Source organism: Scyliorhinus canicula, chromosome 7 (genome assembly GCF_902713615.1).
Source record: "Scyliorhinus canicula chromosome 7, sScyCan1.1, whole genome shotgun sequence".
In the NCBI taxonomy this organism is placed as follows: domain Eukaryota; kingdom Metazoa; phylum Chordata; class Chondrichthyes; order Carcharhiniformes; family Scyliorhinidae; genus Scyliorhinus; species Scyliorhinus canicula.
In genome coordinates this window covers 6,871,961-6,884,760 of record NC_052152.1, presented here as the reverse complement: position 1 = coordinate 6,884,760, position 12,800 = coordinate 6,871,961, and the positions used below count along the sequence as shown (strand labels likewise).

The 12,800-nt window shown below is 48.8% G+C and overlaps 1 protein-coding gene across 18 annotated transcripts in view; it reads left to right on the top strand.

Moving 5' to 3' along the window:
• robo2 (roundabout, axon guidance receptor, homolog 2 (Drosophila)) overlaps positions 1-12,800 on the top strand; it is a 1,648,725-nt gene that overhangs the window by 1,578,089 nt on the left and 57,836 nt on the right. For 16 of the 18 annotated variants that reach the window (XM_038801330.1, XM_038801331.1, XM_038801322.1 and 13 more), the window contains 2 exons: positions 3,251-3,396; positions 10,312-10,575. In XM_038801330.1, the coding sequence (XP_038657258.1) occupies positions 3,251-3,396; positions 10,312-10,575 (410 nt within the window). The remainder of the gene's footprint in view (positions 1-3,250; positions 3,397-10,311; positions 10,576-12,800) is intronic. The other 2 variants (XM_038801324.1, XM_038801333.1) reach the window with 1 other exon arrangement.

Below are 12,800 nucleotides of genomic sequence, written 5' to 3'. Positions count from 1 at the left end.
GGCCCGCACTGTCGAGGGGTCAGTCACTCGGTAACAGGACCACACTAATGAGGGGCCAGTCACTCACTCAGTGACAGGGCCGCACTATCGAGGGGTCAGTCACTCAGTGACAGGGCCGCACTATCGAGGGGCCAGTGAGTCACTCAGTGACAGAGCCGCACTAATGAGGGGTCAGTCACTCAGTGACATGGCCGCACTATCGAGGGGTCAGTCATTCAGTGACAGGGCCGCACTATCGAGGGTCAGTCAGTCACTCAGTGACAGAGCCGCACTATCGAGGGGCCAGTCAGTCACTCAGTGACAGAGCCGCACTATCGAGGGGTCAGTCACTCAGTGACAGGGCCGCACTATCGAGGGGTCAGTCAGTCACTCAGTGACAGGGCCGCACTATCGAGGGGTCAGTCAGGCAGTGACACAGTGACAGGGCCGCACTATCGAGGGGTCAGTCAGTCACTCAGTGATAGGGCCGCACTATCGAGGGGTCAGTCAGTCACTCAGTGATAGGGCCGCACTATCGAGGGGTCAGTCACTCAGTGACAGGGGCTGCACTATAGTGGGGTCAGTCAGTCACTCAGTGACAGGGCTGCACTATCGAGGGGCCAGTCAGTCACTCAGTGACAGGGCCGCACTATCGAGGGTCAGTCAGTCACTCAGTGACAGGGCCGCACTATCGAGGGGTCAGTCACTCAGTGACAGGGCCGCACTATCGAGGGGTCAGTCAGTCACTCAGTGACAGGGCTGCACTATCGAGGGGTCAGTCACTAGGTGACACAGTGACAGAGCCGCACTATCGAGGGGTCAGTCAGTCAGTGACACAGTGACAGGGCCGCACTATCGAGGGTCAGTCAGTCACTCAGTGACAGGGCCGCACTATCGAGGGGTCAGTCAGTCACTCAGTGACAGGGCCGCACTGTTGAGGGATCAGTCACTCAGTGACAGGGTCGCACTGTCGAGGGGTCAGTCAGTCACTCAGTGACAGAGCCGCACTATCGAGGGGCCAATCACTCAGTGACAGGGCCGCACTATCGAGGGGTCAGTCAGTCACTCAGTGACAGGCCCACACTGTCGAGGGGTCAGTCACTCGGTAACAGGACCACACTAATGAGGGGCCAGTCAGTGACTCAGCAGCAGAGCCGCACTATCGAGGGGTCAGTCACGAGGTGACAGGGCTGCACTATCGAGGGTCAGTCAGTGACACAGTGACAGGGTCGCACTATCGAGGGGTCAGTCACTCAGTGACAGGGCCGCACTATCGAGGGGCCAGTCAGTCACTCAGTGACAGAGCCGCACTATCGAGGGGCCAGTCAGTCACTCAGTGACAGGGCCGCACTATCGAGGGGTCAGTGACTCAGTGACAGGGCCGCACTATTGAGGGGTCAGTCAGTCACTCAGTGACAGGGCCGCACTATCGAGCGGTCAGTCAGTGACACAGTGACAGGGCCGCACTATCGAGGGTCAGTCAGTCACTCAGTGACAGGGCTGCACTATCGAGGGTCAGTCAGTCACTCAGTGACAGGGCTGCACTATCGAGGGGTCAGTCACTAGGTGACAGGGCCACACTATCGAGGGTCAGTCAGTCACTCAGTGACAGGCCCGCACTATCGAGGGGTCAGTCACTCAGTGACAGGGCCGCACTATCGAGGGTCAGCCAGTCACTCAGTGATAGGGCCGCACTATCGAGGGGTCAGTCAGTGAGACAGTGACAGAGCCGCACTATCTAAGGTCAGTCAGTCACTCAGTGATAGGGTCGCACTGTCAAGGGTCAGTCACTCAGTGACAGAGCCGCACTATCGAGGGTTCTGTCACTCAGTGACACAGTGACAGGGCCGCACTATCAAGGGGTCAGTCAGTCACTCAGTGACAGGGCCGCACTATCGAGGGGTCAATCATTCAGTGACAGGGCCGCACTATTGAGAGGGTCAATCATTCAGTGACAGGGCCACACTATCGAGGGGTCAGTCAGGCAGTGACACAGTGACAGGGCCGCACTGTTGAGGGGTCAGTCAGTGAGACAGTGACAGGGCCGCACTATCGAGGGGTCAATCATTCAGTGACAGGGCCGCACTATCGAGGGGTCAATCATTCAGTGACAGGGCCGCACTATCGAGGGGTAAATCATTCAGTGACAGGGCCGCACTATCAAGGGGTCAGTCAGGCAGTGACACAGTGACAGGGCCGCACTGTTGAGGGGTCAGTTAGTAACACAGTGACAGGGCCGCACTATCGAGGTGTCAGTCAGTGACACAGTGACAGGGCCGCACTATCGAGGGGTCAGTCAGTCAGTGACACAGTGACAGGGCCGCACTATCGAGGGGCCAGTCAGTTACTCAGCAGCAGGGCCGCACTATAGAGGGGTCAGTCAGTCATTCAGTGACACAGCCGCACTATCGAGGGGTCAGTCACTCGGTGACAGGGCCGCACTGTCGAGGGGTCAGTCAGTCAGTCAGTGACAGAGCCGCACTATCGAGGGGTCAGTCAGTCACTCAGTGACAGGGCCGCACTGTCGAGGGGTCAGTCAGTTACTCAGTGATAGTGATAGGGCCGCACAATCGAGGGCCAGTCAGTCACTCAGTGATAGTGATAGGGCCGCACAATCGAGGGCCAGTCAGTCACTCAGTGATAGGGCTGCACTATCGAGGGTCCGGTCTGTGACACAATGTCAGGCTATGACTCATCTTTCATTCCCTCACCCTACAATGTAAATATCTCCCATTTCCTATGCCCTTTAGCTTTGACAAAGGGTCATCTGGACTCAAAACGTTAGCTGTTTTCTCTCCCTACAGATGCTCCCAGACCTGCCGAGATTTTCCAGCATTTTCCCTGAGAAGATGTTAGAATATGTCACAAGCTTGGCACAGACATCCTAAAGGAAGAGAGAGAGGTAGAGAGATGTAGGGATAGAGCTCCAGAGCCTCTGAGCCAAGCAGCTGAATGCACGATATCAGTGACAGGTTAATGAAATTTGGGGACCATAGATTGCTTGATTGGTTGCTGCTCCGACTTGACTCAGTCCTGTAGCTGGGCCATCCCAGTGAAAGGAACCGGCTGGAATGACAGGGTGATTGGAGCAGAAAGATGCAGCGTTCCTAAGGTTAGGGCCCGCTCCTGGAATTTCAGAAGAGATAGAAACCCTCACCAAGAATTGTCACCATGTTTAAGTAGCCAAGTGATGCGTCGGCAAGCTGAGAGGTTGGAAATGATTTGTGGAGCGTTTTCTTTCCCTTCAATTTGCCGGCTTCTCAAATTGCAGCAGACCAGGCCTGTTGAATCCGGGTGAGTCGAGTTATCCATGGCTGGCAGATTCCTGGCCTGCCACTAGCCTGCCTGTGAACGGGAGCAGCAATGGACCCACTGACCTTGGAGACCTCGGGGGAATGGGGAACTTCAATCGAGCAGGTGAGCCATTTGGAAACGGGTCTGCGCTGCTTTCTTTGTGGCTGGGGTGTTTATCAGGGAGTTCCAAAAGTGTGGAGAACAAGAGTTTTTCCTTTGAGTAACCAATGAGAATTGCAAATGTGAAAATTCTGATTGTAAGGCCCAGCTATGAAGATATTTGCGTTCTTCGGAAGGAAAAAGTGGGACCATTCAGAGATGAAGAAGGGAACTTGTGTGTAGATGCAGAGGCTGTGAGAAAGGTTTAAATTGAATATTTTGTCTCCATGTTTACAAAGGAAATGGATGATACAGATATAGTCCAGGAGGAACACTGAGAGATTGGATGGGATAATCATAAACAGAGGGAAAGTACTCGAAGAGTTGGAATCCTGGAAAGGTGATAAGTCGCCAGGGCCAGATGGATTGTTTCCGAGGCTACTGAAGGAGGTCAGGGAGGAGATAGCAGATTATCTGAGGATCATTTTCCAATCCTCATTAGATAGAGTGAGGCACCGGAGGACTGGAGAAATGCAAACGTGGTTCGATTGTTTAAAAAGGGATCGAAGGGGCAGCATGATGGTGCAGTGGGTTAGCACTGTGGCCTCACGGCGCCGAGGTCCCAGGTTCGATCCCGGCTCTGGGTCACTGTCTGTGTGGAGTTGGCACATTCTCCCCATGTTTGCGTGGGTTTCACTCCCATAACCCAAAAATGTGCAGGCTAGGTGGATTGGCCATGCTAAATTGCCCCTGAATTGGAAACAATGAATTGGGTACTCTAAAATTTTGAAAAAGAAAAGGGATCGAAGGAAATGCCAAACAATTATAGGCCAGTTAGTCTTACATCGGTGGTGGGAAAATTAGTACTGTATAATCAATCCTTAGAGATGGGATTAACTGTCACATAGAAAGGCATGGAATAGTCAGGGAGAGTGAGCATGGATTTGTTAAAGGAAGGTCTTGCCTCACAAATTTGATTGAATTATTTGAGGAAGTGACAAGAAGGATTGATGAAAGTAGTGCAGTGGATGTGGTGTACATGGATTTTAGCAAAGCATTTGGCAAAGTCCCACAATGCAGATTGGTCAAGAAAGTGAAAGCCCATGGAATACAGAGCAATGTGGCAAACTGGATAAAAAGTTGGCTTAGTAACTGGGAACAAAGGGTAATGGTCCATTGCTGCCCTTGCAATTGGAAGGTTATTTCAAGTGGTGTTCCATAGGGCTCGGTGTTGGGTCTCTTACTGTTTGTGTTATATATTAATGATTTGGACGTAAACTTAGGGAGCATGATTGGGGAATTTTCAGACGACACAAAAATTGGCCGAGTGGTGGACAGTGTAGAGGATAGCTACAATCTCCAGAATGATATAGATGGGTTGGTGGAACGGGCGTTAAAGTGGCAAATGTAATTTAACAAAGAGAAGCGTGAGGTCAGCATTTAGCGAGGTCAAACAGTTATAGGGAGTACGCAATGAATGGGAATATACTAAGGGGGTAGATGAAGTGAGAGATCTTGGCTTTTAAGTACACAGGTGCCTAAAGGCAGCAGTTCAAGTAGACAAGATTGTAAACAAAACATGGAATGCTCTCCTTCACTGGGCACAGATATAGAATATAAAAGTAAGGTTGGGTTATTTTCCTTGGAGCAAAGATCATCGAGGGTGTGACTTAATTTAGGTGTACAAAATTATGAGGAGAAGTGATAGAGTGGGCAGGGTAAAATTGTTTCCCTTGGTGGCGAGGTTCTAGAACCAGGGGACATAGATTCAAGTGTGTCATGTGAGAGTACCTTTAAGAAATGAGTGTTTATCAGTGATGCCAGAGAGTGGGTGGAGCTGGGCTGTCTGTCTGCTTTTCCTTTTAGATTTGGAGAAGCTGCAGTCACAGCAAGATGTGTGTGAATCTCTGCAAGCTAAAGAATGTTCATTTAGTGATTTCAAAGTGGAACTGCTCTCAGTAGATAATTTAAACCTGCTGTCTTTCTGTAAAAAGGGTTTTTGTCTTATGGATGGTAAAATGAAAGATTTAAGGGTTACTTATAGAGTACTGTATTCTTTGGGGGGTGTATTTGAATTGATGGTTGTTAAGACACTTACTATATGTTTATAAAGTGTTAACTGGGTTCATAGAATAAACATTGTTTTTATTTAAAAATACTCTTAGTTCTCTGTTACATCACACCTGTAAAGTGGGCCCTTGTGTTCCCCATAACCAAAATCTAGTAAAAGTTGTGGGTCAGGTGAACTCCATGATACACTTTGGGGTTCTCTAAACCCTGGACCATAACAAGTGGCTGAAGGTGTAGTGGGGCCATGAGGACGAACCTTTTTACACAGAGGGTAGTGGGAGTCTGGAATTCACTGCCCGAGTTGGTGGTGGAGTCAGAGACCCTAAACTCTTTTCAAAAGTACCGGGATCTGCACCTTGAGTGCTGTAAACTGCAGGACTACAGTCAGAAAATGGGATTATAAAGGGCACCTGGATGTCCTCGGGCTGGTATGGACAAGGTGGGCCGAATGGCTCCTTTGCTGTAACCTTTCTATCATGCTATGGTTCTATGGTGTGCAGGAGTACTACAGCAGGAGTTGCAGAGGCTGAACTGCATTTAATCATTAAGATGGGCGTGGAAAGTTGGGACTCTAGACCTGAGATCAGACTTGATCTGATTGAGGATTTAGTCCACCACAGAAAGTGGAGTCCAATGTATGGGCGTGTTCCACGGCGGGAGGCAGCCCACTAGAGCTAGGCAGTGGTGTAATGGTATTGTTACTGGGTGAGTAATTCGGAGACCCAGGTTAATGCTCTTGGGATCTGGGATCGAATCTGCCTATGACAGATATTGAAATTGAATAAAAGTGTCAAATTAAAAGTCTAATGATGACATTGTGGATTTTGGGCAGCACGGTAGCATGGTGGTTAGCATAAATGCTTCACAGCTCCAGGGTCCCAGGTTCGATTCCCGGCTGGGTCACTGTCTGTGCGGAGTCTGCACGTCCTCCCCGTGTCGGCGTGGGTTTCCTCCGGGTGCTCCGGTTTCCTCCCACAGTCCAAAGATGTGCAGGGTTAGGTGGATTGGCCATGCTAAATTGCCCGTAGTGTCCTAAAAAAGGTAAGGTTAAGGGGGGGGGGTTGTTGGGTTACGGGGATAGGGTGGATACGTGGGTTTGAGTAGGGTGATCATTGCTCGGCACAACATCGAGGGCCGAAGGGCCTGTTCTGTGCTGTACTGTTCTATGTTCTATGTTCTATGATCATGATCAAATGATGAAGGAAATAGTTTATTTTCAAGTTGACAGTTTGTTCCAATTGAAAAGGCTAGAGAAGATCGCGCGTCACAATTTTGTGTTGTGTCAGGCCAGGGTTAGATTAGATCAGGGGTGGGCAAACTTTTCCGTGCAAGGGCCACATTCAGAAATTCACAATTTTAAAGGGCCGCATAGTATATTAAGTAAAATAATTAATATTTAAAATAGCCAAAATAAAAGGTTTTTTAAAAAAAAAAGCAATTAATTTTTATTAATTAATATTTTAAAGTAGAAACTTTACATGAAACACATTTATTTGAAAAACAAAGTAACTCAGTTTAAAGAAAAAAAAGCAATTAATTTTTATTAATTAATATTTTAAAGTAGAAACTTCACATGAAACACATGTTGTGCCGAACAATGATCACCCTACTCAAGTCAATGTATCCACCCTATACCAGTAACACCCCTTAAATAAAAATAAAAATAAAAAAAAGTTAAAAAATTTTTTTTTTTATAATGACTTGATCTTGGTGGGCCCCATAAAGACCTTTGCGGCCCGCGGGCCGTAGTTTGCCCACCCCTGAATTAGATGCAAGGATTTGATTATCTGAGCAGAGAATGGACTTTGAACAGGCTGCCTGCTCAGGCAGTGGGCGCTGATTGGCAAAATTCCTTCAAGCAAGAGTAAAAATGCCTGGGTCAGTTAGAGAGAAATTGCAGAGATTTGTTTTTCATTTCTTGCTCAGCCCTAATTGCCCTTGAGAAGGTGGTGGTGAAAGTCACAGAATGCTTACAGCAAGGAAGGAAGCCACTTGGCCCTTTGCTTCCCTGCTGGCCCTCTGCAAAAGGAACAAACCTGGTGCCTCTGCCCCTCGTCTGTACCCCGTGGACCCGCAGATTCTTCAGGTAATTATCCATTTCCCGGTTTGAAAATCACGAAACTGCTTCCACCGAAACCTCAGGCCGTTCATTCTGTGTGAAGGAAAGCTTTTCCACGTGTCTGCTCTGCCTCACGTGCCAGTTTACCTTGAATCAGACTCTCAAACTTGGGGCGAATCGAGGAACAAGGTGAAGGCATTGGAGAGGGTGCTGAGAGAATTGATGAGACCGTTCCTGGGGGATGAGGGACGTCAGCTGTAAGGCCAAGCTGAGACCATTCTTCGAGTAGAGAAGGTTCAGAGGAGATTTGATAGAAGTGTTCAAAAGCAGGAGGTGGCTGGACAGAGGAGGTAGAGAGAAGCTCTTCCTGTTGGAGGAAAGGGCGAGAACTGGGAGACACTGATTTATGGAGATTGACATGAGGAAGATTTTTTATTTAACACAGAAAATTACTAGTATCTGAAAATGGAAATGTGGGAGTGTGGAGGAGACAGATTCCCTTTCAAAAGGGACTCGGATAAGCACCTGAAGGGAAAAAGGTTCTCCAGGGCCTTGGGGGAAAAGTGGGGGGGGGGGGGGACTGGGATCTGGATTACCCTGCCTGAGTGTGCGGTGCAGACAGGCGTCACCTGGTTTTGGCTGGGGTGGAGAGTGGACCTATTGTGATACAGAAGGTATCACTAGCTCTTGTGAGACAGGTCGGATGGGCCACAGCAATGCTCCCTATCTGCCATTATTCTCGGATTTGTGACTGGCTGGAATGGAAGATAAAATCAAAGAAATAGTAGATCAAAACCTGAAGCGTGAGATAAATTGTTTTGTTAATTGTCCCACCCTTCTCCCAGCAGCATGACTTTCACTGATGGAGGTGGAGGTCCATAGTTCAGGGTAGCAGCCAAGGTGAAAACCCTAGCAGAAAGCAGGAGGTGAATTGAACCCTGATGGATAGACAACGTGAATGCTTGGGTTTTAAGGAGTTGTTGCTTTTTATTTTATTTGTTCATGTGACTTGGGCATCGGAGGCTGTGCCAGCATTTATTGCCCATCCCTAATTGCCCTTGAGGGGGCAGTTAGCAGTCAACCACATTGCTGTGGATCTGGAGTCACATGTAGGCCTGACCAGGTAAGGTCGGCAGATTTCCTTCCCAAAAGGACATGAGTGAAGCAGATGGGTTTTTAGGACAATCAGCGATGGTTTCCCAGTCATCGTTAGACTTTTAATTCCAGATTTTTATTGCATTCAAATTTCACCATCTACTGTGGTGGGATTTGAACCTGGGTCTGCAGAGCATTAATCTGGGTCCTCTGGATTACTGGTCCAGTGACAATACCACAACGCACTGCCTCCTTTATTGTGGGAGGAACGGGGGAAAAAACCTAAGGAGAGAGCAGTAATTCCAGGATTCGGGGGTCCCGAGAGGGAATCAGTTTGAGGGACAGATGTTGCAATGAATTGAGAGTGAAAGGAGGAGAATGAGTCAGTAGGAAATGGTGGTGGGAGTTCGGGAATAACAAGAGAGCAGTGTTCAGAGGACAACCAAGTGTAGGCGTATCAATAAACAGGAGAGAAGGGGGCTGCAATTGCACAATGAAGAGTTCACACAATAGACTGGTTAAACACCCGTCCCGGAATTCCTTTCCTGGCTGGACGACATCAGTCAGTGCCGGAGTGATTTTCTGCAATAATAGCAGTTGCCGAGGGGAAGTGGAGTTGGGGGAGATCAGCGATAATCTTATTAAATTGCAGATCAGACTCGAGCTGGCTGGAGGAATGGAGATTTACTGATACAGCAAAGAAGGAGCCAGTTTGACCCATTGTAACCGTGCTGGCCCTTTGATAAAGCAATTCAATGAGTTCCAAACCTCCCACTCTTTCCCCACAGCCCTCTAAACCTTTCCTTTTATTTAGTATTATTTAGTTTTGTAAGTACAGTATCTCTTGGGCATTGCATTTGAATTTGTTCCCAATACCCTTTGAGCCATCGCATTCCAGACAAATGGGATGTTCGATATTCAAGTCTCTTTTACGCCTCTGTAAAGCACCTTGAGGCGTTTTGTGTTATGTTCCTGTGTTGAGTGTGCAGTTGTATTTATATAGTGCGTTCACAGAGTAAAACATCACAGGCTTGCTATTGGACAGAAATTTGACCCCGAGCCATTTAAGGAGCTACCCGGTCACATGACCATAAGCTTGGCCAACGTGGCATGTTTAAAGATGCATCAACAAAGAAGAAAGCCAGGTGGGATACAGAGAGATTTTAGGGATACAATCCTCCAACTTTGGGCTTGGGCAGCTGGAACATGGCCATCAATGAAGGTGTGATTGAAGTCGGAAACGCACACCAGACCAGACTTGGAGGAGTGCAGAGATCTCAGAGGGTCCGAGGGCTGGAGGGGGTCGTGCAGTGGGTGCAAGAGTAGCGAAGCGGTGTGAAGAGTTCAACAGGAGGATGAGAAGTATAAACTGAAGTCAGCTGTTGAGGGTCCTGTTATGGAACTCCAGTATTATCAGTATTGTTTTTATATCTGAAGGATAGGTTTGTTCAGTGGATTGTGAAGGACACTCAGCAGATAACAGATGGATCCCACAGGGCAGTGCCTGTATATAATCTCCCCTCTGTTGGCTCGTGGGCTACATCTGTCCCAATGACACGCTTGTTCAAGATCGCACGTTTATTTTCCATGTTAAATGCGTTTTCGTTTACAATCTTTCTCACAGCTCACTGACTTGCTTTTCATTTCTCTCTCTTTCTCTGCTCTCCTTCTGTTCTCCCTTTGCCCTATCTCCTCCCCGTGCCCGGATGCCACAGCAGGCCAGGGCGAGAAGTCGGGCACTATGCTCTCCGATAGTGCCATTTACAGCAGCATTGACGTCACCACCAAGACCAGCTTCAACAGCCCGGGCCAGATCACGCAAGCCACACCTTACGCCACCACCCAGCTCCTGCATTCCAGCAGCATCCAAGAGCTGGCCGTGGACCTCCCCGACCCTCAGTGGAAGGCCTCCATCCAACCAAAGCCGGACTTGACCAGCTGTGGTTACTCGCTCCCGGATCAGAGCAAGTTTAATAACGGTGAGTGAGAGGATGGTACCACCTTGGGTAAGTTGAAGCTGGCTTTGCGCGCTGGTTCAATTGGCAGACAAACTAAATGCCTTAAACTGTATGTTAATGAGGGAGTTTCACCATCGGGACCTTGGTATTATGTAATTGAACATAAAACAATCTATTCAACAGATTTTGGGTTGGATTTTACATCCTCTTCATGCAAATGTGAATTTTCTGGTTGAATTTAGATCAATCTACCCACCTTGTCCCCGTACCCCTCAATCCCACCTACCCACCTTCTCCTCATATCCCCCAATCCCAACTACCCACCTTCTCCCCATATCCCCCAATCCCACCTACCCACCTTCTCCCCATATCCCTCAATCCCACCTCCCCACCTTCTCCCCATATCCCCCAATCCCACTTACCCACCTTCTTCCCATATCCCCAATCCCACCTACCCACCTTCTCCCCATATCCCCCAATCCCAACTACCCACCTTCTCCCCATATCCCCCAATCCCACTTACCCACCTTCTCCCCATATCCCCCAATCCCACCTACCCACCTTCTCCCCATATCCCCCAATCCCACCTACCCACCTTCTCCCCATATCCCTCAATCCCACCTACCCACCTTCTCCCCATATCCCCCAATCCCACCTACCCGCCTCCTCCCCATATCCCCCAATCCCACCTACCCACCTTCTCCCCATATCCCTCAATCCCACCTACCCACCTTCTCCCCATATCCCTCAATCCCACCTACCCACCTTCTCCCCATATCCCTCAATCCCACCTCCCCACCTTCTCCCCATATCCCTCAATCCCACCTACCCACCTTCTCCCCATATCCCTCAATCCCACCTACCCACCTTCTCCCCATATCCCCCAATCCCACCTACCCACCTTCTCCCCATATTCCCCAATCCCACCTACCCACCTTCTCCCCATATCCACCAATCCCACCTACCCACCTTCTCCCCATATCCCCCAATCCCACCTACCCACCTTCTCCCCATATCCCCCAATCCCACCTCCCCACCCTCTCCCCGTGTCCCTCAATCCAACGTACTCCTAATCTCACTATTCCACGTCATCCAATTTATTTTAACATTTATCGAAATTGGCCTTACTGAAGATTTATTTTGGACTGTTGGCAGGTTAATTCAGCTTCCTAACACAGTTCACGCCAGAGTGACCTTGACACAAAACGACAATTAAACGGAGAATTAAAATTACAGTCAAACAGAAATTGAATTGTTGCAGCCGCTGCAGTTGAATTACCATGGATTCCTTACCAAAGAACAACTAATATTTGCAAAGTGCCTTTAGCAATAAAAATTAAATCCCAAATTCTCAGGAGCATTATCAAACAAAAGTTGTCACCGAGCCATATTAGGAGATGTTGAGACAGACGAATAAAATCGTGTCCAAAGAGGGAGGTTTTAAGGAGCATCTCACACAGCGAGAGAGGCGGAGAAACAGAGTGTCTCCCAGGAGAAAAGAAAGGGAAAAAGGTTTACCGAGGAAGTTCATGAGCTTAAGCCCCAAGCACGGACATCAAAGCTGGAATGATTAATGCTCGGGTAGCACAAGAGATCAGAATTGAAGGGGCGCAGAGGTCGCAAAAGGGTCGGGAGGGAGGGGTTACACAAATAGGGAAGGTGGAATTGTGAGGCCATGGAGGGAGTTGAACTCAAAGACGGAGGCATTCCCAGCGAGCAGAGGGGTGATATGGGAACAGCTCTTCATGAGTAAGGAAAGGGGTAGCAGAGTTAGGAATGATTTTGACGCAGCACGGTGGCGTAGTGGGTTAGCTTTGCTTTCACACGACGCCGAGGTCCCAGGTTCAATCCCGGCTCTGGGTCACTGTCTGCGTGGAGTTTGCACATTCTCCCCGTGTCTGTGTGGGTTTCACCCCCACAACCCAAAGATGTGCAGGCTAGGTGGATTGGCCACGCTAAATTGCCCCTTAATTGGAAAAAGTGAATTGGGCACTCTAAATTTTTTTTTTAAACTTTGAGGATATGGAAGAGGAAATATTAGACTTTGACCGAGAGGCTCTCCTGATTTCTAGCGGAACAGACAGTGATGTGCCAAGTGGAGTCGCTTCCACAGGGTGGTTTGTGTTGTTGCTGAATGGCTTGAAATAACCTTAAAATGTGTTTGAATGCGCCTGAAACAAAGGTCACCGATGGTGAGATTCACTTCTTCACCCTGTGCGAGCATTTTAATTTTTTCCCCTCAAACT